The sequence below is a fragment of the Elephantulus edwardii genome, unplaced genomic scaffold, assembly GCF_000299155.1.
Source record: "Elephantulus edwardii isolate Elephantulus edwardi_28Jun2011 unplaced genomic scaffold, EleEdw1.0 scaffold00047, whole genome shotgun sequence".
In the NCBI taxonomy this organism is placed as follows: Eukaryota; Metazoa; Chordata; class Mammalia; order Macroscelidea; family Macroscelididae; genus Elephantulus; species Elephantulus edwardii.
In genome coordinates this window covers 19,085,312-19,098,176 of record NW_006399797.1, presented here as the reverse complement: position 1 = coordinate 19,098,176, position 12,865 = coordinate 19,085,312, and the positions used below count along the sequence as shown (strand labels likewise).

Sequence of the window (12,865 nt, the reverse complement as noted above, 5' to 3'; positions counted from 1 at the left end):
CTGATCCTGAACCATGCAGTGTTTCTCTGTTTTGTTCTGACTACTGCTTCCTAGTCCTGGTATAAGTTTTGCATGAGCAAAATTAAGTGGTTTTTCCTTAAGTTTTGGTGGTTTTTGTTTTTTTGTTTTTTTCTTGTGTACCATTGAATCAGATCTAACTGGCACAGGAGGAGATTGCCCCTCCTTCAGCATCTGGTGATTCAAACCACAAGCCTTTGGGATTACAGTGCAGCTTCTTGCCATTAGGCCACCAGAGCTCCCTTCATATACATTGTTTTATATAATCTTTAATATACATTGTGCTTCATACAATCATTCCTATATAATATTTTATATTAATTTTTTATACTAATTTATTTACAAAATTTGAACCATTAAATGTTTTGAGATTCCCATTCTTCTCAAGGCTAGCCACAATTTGTTGTGATCCACTTACTCAAAGGCTGTTTCATAGTTAATGAAACACAGATAGACATTCCTCTGCTTCCAAATAAAGAGAGCTAGGGGTGCTACAGATAATAATAATGGGTGTAAACTCTAATTCCCTAAATGATCTGTTAAAAAAAAAAGAAAAATTTTCTTATGTGCCCATTTGATAGATTAAGCTTGAGAGTCTCGTAAAGATCCTTGAGGGTCAGGGTAAACATGGAAGATGGGGTAATTACCAGAGACAGTGAATTATGTGGAGGCCAATTCTTTGTGGAAGAGAAGATGACATAAGTGCAAATGGGATCTAGGCAAAAGAAGATGCTAACTTGTGAGGCAAAAGTATCAGACAGTCAAGGAATACAATTGATGAAGAGTGAAGAAAATGAAAGGAAGTCAGAATATGGATAGAATTCAGGAACCAGTATTTTGATAGTCAACATTTCTTTTTTGTAGTGGGAATATAGAAAGTACAATTAAAGGTAATCAGTTGATGTTGTGTCTATTCAGATTTACAAATAATTTCATAATATTAAAACTAATATTTACATATTAGTAAATATGAAAACTGCTGAAGGGCCAACTATGGGTTGGTTCCATCTCAAAGGCACAGAACAATACAATGATATTTGCATAATACAGAATCTAACAATATTGGATCACAGTGAGTTGGAGTAGATTATCACCTACCAAAAATCTTCATAAGTGAATTTCTCCAATAATCCATTCTAATTAGGAGAATGTTGTGTTTTAAATGTTAGTTTTTGTGTGTTTCTTAAATAAATTTGAAGAAAATCTTTAAAAAGGTAATTTGCATATGGAGTTGTAATGATAACTTAGGTTACTTGAAAATCACAAAGAAAGTTTGTATAATTCTCAAGATTGGAGTTGAAAAACAATTTTGAATTCAGGAAGAGGAGAGGAAATGAGAAGAGTTTATGATTTTTTTCAGTGTTTATTTATTATAGTATATATGTAGCGCTGTGTGTACCACTTGTACACACCTATAAAATAATTAAACGTATGAGTCATTTGGTGAGCTGAAGGAAAGTTTAATTGCATTAATTATTTTGCAGTAGATGAATTATGTAGTAGCAGGGTATTGGACCAGAAATTATCTTAGATTTCTTCTGATGTGACTGTTGCCCTTCAAAGTTTTCATTTCTTTAACCAAAACAAACGGCTTGAACCTAGATTTTCAAGGTCTTTTAGGGAGCATCAGTGTTATGGTTATTATACTACTTAGCTGTACTCAATTTCTTAACAAGGTCTTGATTATATTCCCAAAGCAAAGGTTGTGAGACCTTGTTAAAAATGAAACTGCTGCTTTGTGATGGTAAATATGAGCTCTGTCAACCATGAAAACAATGATGTTCCAAGATCATCAGGTACTGGAAGACATGGACCAGTGAGGCTGGAATAGTATTGAAAGTCCTCTTAAGAATTCTTGTGTCTAATAAGTTACCAGTCCCGCTCTCAATCTTTCTATCTTACAACAGATCTTATGTATTTTTTCCCCTGAAGGTCGCAATGTATTTCCCTTTTTTGAACCCTGAAAGACAAAGGGCTTCCTTACACTAAAATAAAACGTGTTTCACATTTTATATGTTGGCATTGGTCCAAATTAAATAATCTGGTAAAGTCATTACAGGAATTTAAGATTTTAAATACTGTTCCTTATTATTCTTCCTTCTGGGTAAACTTTACCACCTAACAGATCTTATGTTCAGAAAGAGCTTATCTGAGTGTAATTACTATTGATTAAGTTATAACTTTCTTACTAGAATTTTTTTTTAATATCCTACTTTTCCCAATTTTTCCCAGTTTCTTCCTGGTTCTTCAGTCTTAATGACTATTTGTTGGTCAGTTACCCCTTCTGTTTCAGTTTTGGAATGTTCAAGAGAGACAAACCCAGGAGCGCCACAGGAGCATAAGGGAGCATGTTTTAGCTTTATAGTGTTGTGTCTTATAATTTATATGTTACAATTTTCAGAAAACACAAGACTGGATTTAAAACACGAAAAATAATCCCTGCAAATCCACCCCCTCCCAACCCTATGGAGATGATTTCTTATCCATAGACCGAAAAATAGATTTAATGAGAAACAGAATTATCCTCATCAAACTTATGAATTACAGTTTAACATTTTAGAAATGATCCTCATTTGAATATACCTTATAGTTCCATGTTATAATGGTATAATTAATGATAAGCCATTGTTGTCAGAATAGACAAGTTTTATGTGGAATTAGATTTTTTTAATCTTAATTGTATTCTAACATATTGCTTTTTCTTTCCATTTTTTAATCTCAGGTATGTGGAATTTTGTTCCTGGGAATAGCAATTTGGGTCCGAGTAAACCAAGATAGTAATGAGGTAAATATGTAAACAAGTAAAAGTCTTTAAACCCTCAAAGTAATTTATTTCTTATCATCATCATCATCATTTTGCTATCATTTTTCTTTTTTTATATTTTGTTTGGTTTTCATATACTAATTCATTTACATTGTGTTTCATAGAATCATTTTTTGTTTCTTTTACAATCTTTTATGTACATTGTGTTTAATACAATCATTCATGTTCATTGTATTTTACATAATTAATTATCATTGATCTATAACTATTACTACACAAACTTTTCAAGTCCCCATTGGAGCCTTCCTAATACCTTCACCCTCACCCCCAGTCTGCCCACTAAACTGTACTATCCTAGTGATTTTCCTCCTTTACTTTTTCCTTCCCCCTTCCAGCTTTCCCTACCCTCTTTGGGATATTTATACACTTCTTACTAGTTATCCCTCTGTTTTTAAATATTTGTCTTATGCAGTATTTGTCGTGATGAGACTGAGTTAGTTCACTCAGCATAATGTTCTCTATACTCCCATATTATAAGTTTTTACAAAATTGTTATTTCTTAGTGCTGCATTGTATTCTGTTGTGTGAATATACCAAAAATTCTCAATCCACTCATTTGCTGATGGACATTTGGACTGTTTCCAAGTTCTTACTGTTGTGAATAATGCTGCTATAAACATAGGTGTATGTATGTTTGTTTCTGTCTCAGTTCTAATGTTCGTGGAATATTCTTAGCAGTGCAATAGCTGACTCATATGGGGGGGTTTATGTATAGCCTTTTGAGGAAATGTTATGATTTTTTCTTTGTTGTTGTTGTTGTTTAATGCCGTCGAGTCATAGATGACACATAGCGACCCTGTGAACGAACAGCCTGAGCACTGTTCATACACACAGTTTCCAGAGGCAAGCCATTTTGGAAGTAGATGCCGCTCCTGCTTCCAGGCTTGATTTAGTCAGAAAGCTCCAGCCAACACTGTCCACCATGAGTGCCCATTACCATGATTGGCACATCACTGTCACAGTCTTCAGCATCACAGCAACCATGAGTTACCTCTGTACAGCAACTGCTTCGTAAATCATTCTTATTGAAGTGGAATTTCGCAATTAAAATTAATTAATGAGAATTTCTATGTGCCTTACAATTGGGACTTTCTGGAGATTGGATAAGATACCATTCTCTAAAATAGGAGATTTCCATGATTGAGGAGGTGAAAAGGGATCAAAATGGAAATTTGCCTCCTCTACTATTTGTTTAAAGCCAGCCTCTTGTACAATTGGTGGAAACAGATCATCTCTCCTTATCTCAAAAAGAATAAATTTTTTTATCCTCTTCCGTTTGTAGAGTTTTAGTATGGCTTAAAAAAATCTATTCACACAATTTTTTTATGGGTTTAAAAATTTTACTCCTAGGTCTCTCTCTGATCCACTATGAGTTGGTTTTATTGTATGGGGTGGGGTTTGGATCTTGCTTTAGTTTTCTGCAGATAGTTTTCGAATTTTGCCAACACTGTTTGTTAAAAATGTGCATATTCATGTTTATTGCAGCATTATTCACTTTAGCAAAGAGAAACAGCAAAAGTTCCCATCAATAGTTGAATGGATAGAGAAATTATGGTACATTTATACAACTGAATATCAGTGCATTGAACATCAGTGAGCTCATAAAACACTATACAGCATGGAGGAATTTTGAAGACATTATGCTGAGTAAAATATCTGTCACAAAGGCAAAAATACTGCATAAGCCCACTATTGTAATAAGAAGATTGAGATGAGGAGGAAGAAAGCAAAAAAAGAATGGATAGATAGTGAATACTGCACTGGAATGGGTTAAAGAAAGGACGATTATATATAATGTGTATGCAATTTAATAGTCTGGATGGAACAAGCAATATGAGGGAAATTGGGACAGAGGAAAGCAGGACGATGTACATGAATGAAACCAATCACTTTGTAAACCTTCACATTATGTACCATCGAGTCACTTGCGACTCATCGTGACCCTATGTACAGCAGCCCTGAACCCTGCTCTATCCTGTGCCAATCGCACTGCCTCCAACACATCCACCCCAATTACCCCAGTCACTGAATCAATCCACCTCATAGAGGGTCTTCCCCTCCTGCACTGTCCCTCCACCCTCCCAAGCATGATGTCCCTCTCCAAGGACCTGTCACTCCTTACAACATGTCCAAAGTATGTCAGATGAAGCTTCAGAATCCTTGTCTCCAAGGAGCAGCCTGATTTAACCCTCTCCAGGATGAATCTGTTTGGTTTCTTGGCAGTCCATGATACACTCACTATTCTTCTCCAGCACCACAGCTCAAAGACATCAATTCTCCTTCTATCCTCTCTAGTCATTGTCCAACTCTGATGCATAACAAGTGATTGCAAAGACCATGGCCTGTATCAGATGCACGTTAGTCTCCAGAGAGACACTGTTGCTCTTCAGTACTTTGGAGAGGTCCCTAACAGCAGACTTTCCCATGACAATATGTCTTTTAATTTCCTGGCTAATGGTGCCAAGAGTGTTGACTCTGGAACCAAGCAAACTAACATTGTGAACAATCTCAATCTCGCCACTGTCCATCCTAATGCTGCCAATTGGTCCAGTGGTAAGAATCATGGTCTTCTTGATATTGAGCCTCAATCCACATTGAAGGCTGCAGTCCTTGACCCTCTGCAGCAAGCGCTTCAGGTTCTCCTCTGTTTCAGCAAGCAGGGTTATGTCATCTTCATAATACATATTTTTGACAGATCTTCCACCAATCCTGATGCCACACTTCTCCTCTTAGAGCCTAGCCTCCCAGATAATCTCTTCTGTATACAGGTTCCTGAATCCATGGGAACCAAAATATGACTTTGTGTCTACCCTATCTGAGTTTCAGGACCATCTCAGAAACAACTTTGAGGCCTTGAAAACCAATGAGCGAAGGCCAAATGAGTTGCTGGAGGATATCAAAGGTATTATCCAGGAAGAGTGCACACAGTCATACAAAGAAAGAAGGGGGGGGAAGACCAAAATGGATGTCAAAAGAAACTCTGAATATTGCATTGGAACACAGAGAAGCCAAAGCAGAAGGAAGAACTCGAGATACTAAAGAGCTGAATAGAAGATTCCAAAATGCAGCACGGGATGACAAAGCAAAATATTACAATGACATGTGCAAGGAGCTGGAGTCAGAAAATCAGGAGGGCCAAACTTGCTCAGCCATTCTTAAGCTCAAGGAACTGAAGAACAGATTCAAACCTGCTTTAGGCAGAATATTAAATGATCCAGGAAGTATTAAAAGAAGATCGAAAGAATATACTGAGTCACTGTATCGAAAGGAATTGGCAGACACAGAAGAATTTAAGGAAACAACATATGAGCAAGAGCCTATAGTGATAAAGGAAGAAGTTCAAGCTGCTTTGAAGGAAATAGCAAAAAATAAGGCCCAAAGAATAGATGGTATACGAATTAATGTATTCTAGCTAACAGATGCTACCCTGGACGTGCTAACCAAGATGTACTAAAAAATCTGGAGAACAACCACTTGGCCAACTGACTGGAAGAGATCTATATTTGTTCCCATTTCAAAGAAGGGTGACCCAACAGAGTATGGAAACTGTAGAACAATATCATTGATTTCACAAGCAAGCAAAATTCTACTGAAGATTATCCAAAAACGACTGGAACAGCACATCAGCAGAGGACTGCCAGAAGTCCAGGCTGGGTTTAGAAGGGGTCATGGTACTAGGGATATTGTAGCTCATGTTAGATAGATCTTAACTGAAAGCAGGGAATACCAGGGGAATGTTTATCTCTGTTTCATTGATTATGCAAAGGCGTTTGACTGTGTGGATCATAACAAACTGTGGCTGACTCTGAGAAGAATGGGAATACCAGAACACTTGATCATGCTAATGTGAAACCTATACTTGGACCAAGTTGATCAAACATGAAATCAAGATGCATTGATAATAATGGGCGACTGGAACGCAAAAGGTTGGAACAGGGAAGAAGGATCAGTAGCTGGAAAATACGGGCTCAGTGAGAGAAATGGGCTGGAGATAGAATGATAGAGTTCTGCACATTCAATGATTTTATTAATTGCAAATACCTTTTATAATAAACATAAACACAGGCTATACACACGGATCTCACCTGATGGCATGTGTAGGAATCAAATAGATTACATCTGTGCAAAGACTCGGTGGAGGAGCTCAATATCAGCAGTGAAAACGAGGCCGGGTCCTGATTGTGGGACAGACCACCAGCTACTCATAGGCAAGTTCAAGCTGAAATTGAGGAAAATTAAATCAAGTCCACGGGAACCAAAATATGACTTTGATTTCAGAATCATCTCAGGAACAGGTTTGAGGCCTTGAACACTAATAAGCGTAGACCAAATGAGCTCTGGGAGGATATCAAGAAAATCGTCCATGAAGAATACAAAAGATCATTACAAAGCCTGAAAAAGAAGGAAAGACCAAGATGGATGTCAGATGAGACTCTGAATATTGCATTAGAGTGCCGAGAAGCCAAAACTAAAGGAAGAAACCAAGAAATCAAAGAGCTAAACAGAAAATTTCAAAAGGCAGCCCAGGACAACAGAGCAAGATACAATAATGAAATGTGCAGAGAGCTGGAGTCAGAAAATCAAAAGGGCCGAACTCGCTAAGCGTTTCTTAAGCTGGAGGAGCTGAAAAACAAATTCAAGCCATGGGTGACAATACTTAAGGATACTTTGGGTAGAATGTTAAATGATCCAGGAAGTATCAAGAGAAGATGGAAGGAATACACAGAGTCACTGTATCAGAAGGAATAGGCTGACACAGAAGGATTTCATGACATGACATATGAGCAAGAGCCTATGGTGATGAAGGAGGAAGTTCAAATTGCTCTGAAGGAATTGACAAACACAAGGCTCCAGGAGTTGACGGCATACCGCTTGACATATTTCAACAAACAGACACTGCCCTGAATGTGCTCACTAAGTTGTGCCAAGAAATCTGGAGGACAGCCAGCTAGGTCCACTGACTGTAAAAGATCGATATTTGTTCCCATTCCAAAGAAAGGTGACCCAACAGAGTGTGAAAATTATTGAACAATATCACATGCAAGCAAGATTCTGTTGAAAATTATCCAAAAACGTTTGGAACAATATGTCAACAGAGAACTGCCAGATGTGCAGGCTGGATTTAGAAGAGGTCGTGGTACTAGGGATATTATAGCTAATGTTAGGTGGATCTTGGCAGAAAGCACAGTATACCAGAAGAATGTCTATCTGTGCTTCATTGACTATGCAAAGGCTTTTGACTGTGTGGATCACAAGCACCTGTGGCTGACTCTGAGAAGAATGGGAATCCCAGAACACTTGATTGTGCTAATGAGAAACCTATACTTGGACCAAGAGGCAGTCATCAGAACAGAACAAGGAGACACTGTTGTAGTTATGTGCCGTCGAGTCGTTTGCGACTCATAGCGACCCTATGTACAATAGCCCTAAACCCTGCTCTGTCCTGTGCTAATCGCATTGCCACTGACACACCCATCCCGATTACCCCAGTCACTGAATCAATCCACCTCATACAGGGTCTTCCCCTCCTGCCCTGTCCCTCCACCATACCAAGCATGATGTCCCTCTCCAAGGACCTGTCTTTCCTTGCAACATGTCCAAAGTATGTCAGACAAAGCTTCAGAATCCTTGCCTCCAAGGAGTAGCTTGGTTTAACCCTCTCCAGGATGAATCTGTTTGTTTTCTTGGCAGTCCAGGGTACATTAAATACTCTTCCCCAGCACCACAACTCAAAAGCATCAATTCTCCTTCTATCCTCCCTAGTCATTGTCCAACTCTCTGATGCATAACAAATGATTGCAAAGACCATGGCCTATATCAGGCACATCTTAGTCTCCAGAGAGACACCATTGCTCTTGAGTACTTTAGAGAGGTCCCTAACAGCAAACTTTCCCATGGCAATGTGTTTTTTATTTCGTGGCTGCTGGTGCCAAGAGTGTTGACTGTGGAGTCGAGCAAACAGAAGCTGTGAACAATCTCAATCTCTTCGCCATCCATCCTGATACTACCAATTGGTCCAGTGGTGAGAATCTTTGTCTTCTTGACTTTGAGCCTCAGTCCATACTGAAGGCTGCAGTCCTTGACCATTTGCAGCAAATGCATGAGGTCCTCCTCAGTTTTGGCAAGCAGGGTTGTGTCATCTGCCTAACTGAGATTGCTAATTGATCTTCCACCAATCTTGACACCACACTTCTCCTCACAGAGCCCAGCCTCTCAGATAATCTGCTCTGCATACAGGTTGAAAAGGTATGGATATAGGACACATCACTGGAATACACCCTTCCCAATTTTGAACCCTGCTATGTTCTGATGACTGCCTCTTGGTCCAAGTATAGGTTTCGCATTAGCATGATTAAATGTTCTGGGATTCCCATTCTTCTCAGAGTCAGCCACAATTTGTTATGACCCACACAGTCAAACGCCTTTGCATAATCAATGAAACACAGATAGACATTCTTCTGGTATTCCCTGCTTAGTGCTAAGATCCATCTAACATCAGCTACGATATCCCTGGTACCATGACCCCTTCTAAGCCCAGCCTGGACTTCTGGCAGTTCTCTGCTGATGTGCTATTCCAGTCATTTTTTTATAATCTTCCGTAGAATCTTGCTTGCATGTGAAAGCAATGATGTGGTTCATAATCAAGAAGGGGGTTCGTCAGGGATGTATTCCGTCTCCATATCTTTTCAGTCTGTATGCAGAACAGATTATCCGAGACGCTGGGCTATACGAAGAGGAAAGTGGCATCATCAACAACTTGTGATATGCAGATGACACAACCCTGCTTGCTGAAACTGAGGAGGACCTGAAGCATTTGTTGCAGAAGGTCAAGGACTTCAGCCCCCTATATGGACTGAAGCTCAATATCAAGAAAACAAAGATTCTCACCCCTGGGCCAATTGGCAGCATCAGTATGGGTGGTGAAGGGATTGAGATAGCTAACAGTTTTAGTTTACTTGGCTCCACAATCAACACTCTTGGTAACAGCATCCAGGAAATCAAGAGGCAAATTGCACTGGGAAAGTCAGCTGTGAGGGACCTCTCAAGAGTACTGAAGAGCAACGACGTCAGGCTGGAGTCTAAGGTGTGCCTGATCCAGGCTATAGTCTTCACAATGACGTGCTATGCATCGAGAGTTGGGCAGTGAATAGGGATGATAGAAAGAGAATTGATGCCTTTGAGCTGTGGTGCTGCAGAAGAGTATTGAATATACCATGGACTGCTAGGAGAACAAACAAGTTTGTCCTGGAGAAGGTGAAGCCGGAATGCTCGTTGGAGTCAAGGATTCTGAAGCTTTGTCTGACATATTTTGGGCATGTTGCAAGGAGGGACTGGTCCTTGGAGAGGGACATCATGTTTGGCAGAGTGGAGGGACGGCGCAGGGGAGGAAGACCCTCGATGTGATGGATTGATTCTGTGTCTGGAATGGTGGGAATAAGTGTGTTTGGGATGGCTTGGGTGGCACAGGATAGAATGGCGTTTAGAACTCTTGTACATAGGGTCGTTATGAGTCACAAGCGACTTGATGGCACATAACAAAAACAACAACATCTTTCATGCTGTAGATAATATTATCATGATCCTACCCTTTTCCTGTCCTGTTCAACACTCCTGTCCAAGCCCATTTCAAGTTCCATTCATAAGGTTAATTGTAGCTTGAGACTTTTGAGTTTATGTATGTTACTACTGTTCCATAAAACAATATTAGAAATATTGAAAGAATGGGGTTAGATAGAAGTGGAACAAAAGGTATTGAGGGTCCTCTTCTGCCACTTTCAGCTCACACAGTGCCATTCTGGTACCATATTCTAGCTTCTCTGTTGTCAGTCCTTTCTTTCTTTCAGATATACCCCCTCCCAGTTGTTATTCGTACCTCTTGCAAAGTAATTTACCAATTTTTCTTTATTGTCTGGGCTCTTGCCACTCTCTAGGATGGTATTTTTCACCACTAGTACATTTTCAAGATATTTTCCCAAATAAAGGGAGTTTCCCTCCTCAGGAGGAATTTGATGCCAGCTCTTACGATAATTCATTTTCCATTAAAATTCATACCATGGTGTATGGAGCCACAGCCTCCTTGAAAGAGCCATTATAAAGCAAGTTAACATCTGTTTTGATTCTTTTGCTGAAATGAGTGGGTGTTCCGGAAGCTTCTTCCTCTCTCCTTCACTCTTTCTCCTTCCCATCCTACCTTTATCTTTTCTTTCCTCTCTCCCTCCTTACCTTCCTTCTTAATCATTCTTTCCCCCCTTTGACAACCCAGGGTATCACAACAACAGTGAACTGCTTCCTCGTTCTCTACCCCACTATGGAGAGAAAACTGGACATGGTTGGATGAGGGTGGATGCTAGTTGATAACCTTTTAGTGCATCACAACTCCACCTTTTGTTTTATTTCAATAAATGTCACTGTGACTTCCTAGTGCTGTAAACTCTGGAGAATGAATATGTGAAGGGAATTTGAAGGTATGCATCTAGAATCTGATATGTATGCCTCATAATTGATTGCAGAGATTAACCACCATCTACCTGTGGGGTGTTTTGACCTTTTCAAGATGTGTATGTAGCTTGTATTGTATTTTCTTTCTGGTTGATGTGGTAATGTTTTCTTTCCCTTCATGCTTCTAGTAAACAAATTTTCTGTTTAGTCTGTTAAGAAATGACACACATTGAATGCATTATAGGAGAGCTGCTGTCGCTGTGAGAGTGTTACTTGACATCTGGGGACAAGAATGAATAACTAAAGCCAAGAAGCATCTTCAGTTACATTTTGACTCTTGTACTCTGTCTGCCCCCTCACTAAATAGTGGCCCATATCTGCCTAGACATTGACTAATTTGACTCACATGTGATTAATTTTATTTACTTGAAGTCAATGATAAAAAGTCAGTACTGTGTAAAAAGCTGAGTTTTAGAGGGGAAAATAGAAATTGTGTTTTCAAAAGAAAAAGGAGATCTTTGCCTACTAAAGTGTTATGAAGGGATACTTTGTTATCTCTGAGGTCAAACAGAGTATGGGTCATGGTCCTCATCCTAGAACATTCTTCATAATTAAGAAAGTACCTGGCCCCTTCTTCTTTAGTTCCAGTAATTTCTCCTCCTTAGAAAGTCCTCCCCTGTCCTTAAATACACTCAGACACGGTGTTCACCCAAGAAGACTTTTAAACACTGCCGTTCTTAGAGCAGATATATGATCTTAGATTTATACTCAAGTCCTGATCAAGAATATACACCTATTAGGCTTGATTTACAAAAGTAAGCACAGTGATGTCTGGCCAGATTTTGAGAAAAGACACCATGGTAGGAAATGTGTGGGGTCAGCTGAAGAAAAGACCCTCAAATGGATGAAATGACACAGTGACTCTAACAGAAGGCTCAAGTGTATCAGAGATAGTGAAGATTGAGCAAGGTTCAACTCTATTGTTCATATGGTTGCTGTGAGTCATAGAAGACTGGTTGGCACTTCCACATACTTAACAACAAGTAGGTTGAGAGTTGATTTTTAATGTCCTTAAAAAGAAAAACAAGTTAATGACAAGTAGCATTTATTTTATGTTGTATGTTATACTGAAGTTTCTGGGAATTTGAGTTCCAGATAGCCTGGGAATGAGTGTTCTACCTAGAAAGAGCAAAACAGATAGTAGGTTTACAAGGAAGCGGGGCTAGATGCATCATTTAAATCTAGCAAAAGCACAAAGTTTAACTTCATTTTTAATTTGTGATTTATTGGAGGTCATATTTGGAGTATTAGTGGTAGAGTAGGGCAGGATATTGTGAGGGTGTTTTGGTAGACATGAGGGACAGGAAGAAGAAATTAATTATGAAGGACATATAATTCAACATAGAATAAAGGGCCTGCGGCTATTCCCCCCAACTTCTTATTCCTTGACATTCCAGGCAAAAGGAAAAAAAAAAGATTCTATAAGACTCCATGAACTCCTTCTGGGAGTAAGGAAGTACAATTGATATGGATTATCAGGAACTTGCCTTATTTTTGTATTTCTTGGTTTGAATTTTTTTTTTT

General features: G+C 39.0%; 1 protein-coding gene across 1 annotated transcript in view; it reads left to right on the top strand.

The window, feature by feature from the left end:
- The first annotated feature begins 645 nt into the window (after positions 1 to 645).
- TSPAN8 (tetraspanin 8) overlaps positions 646 to 12,865 on the top strand; it is a 67,746-nt gene continuing 55,526 nt past the window's right edge. Inside the window, exons 1-2 of the mRNA XM_006886113.1 lie at positions 646 to 657; positions 2,741 to 2,803. Coding sequence (XP_006886175.1) covers positions 646 to 657; positions 2,741 to 2,803 — 75 coding nt within the window. The remainder of the gene's footprint in view (positions 658 to 2,740; positions 2,804 to 12,865) is intronic.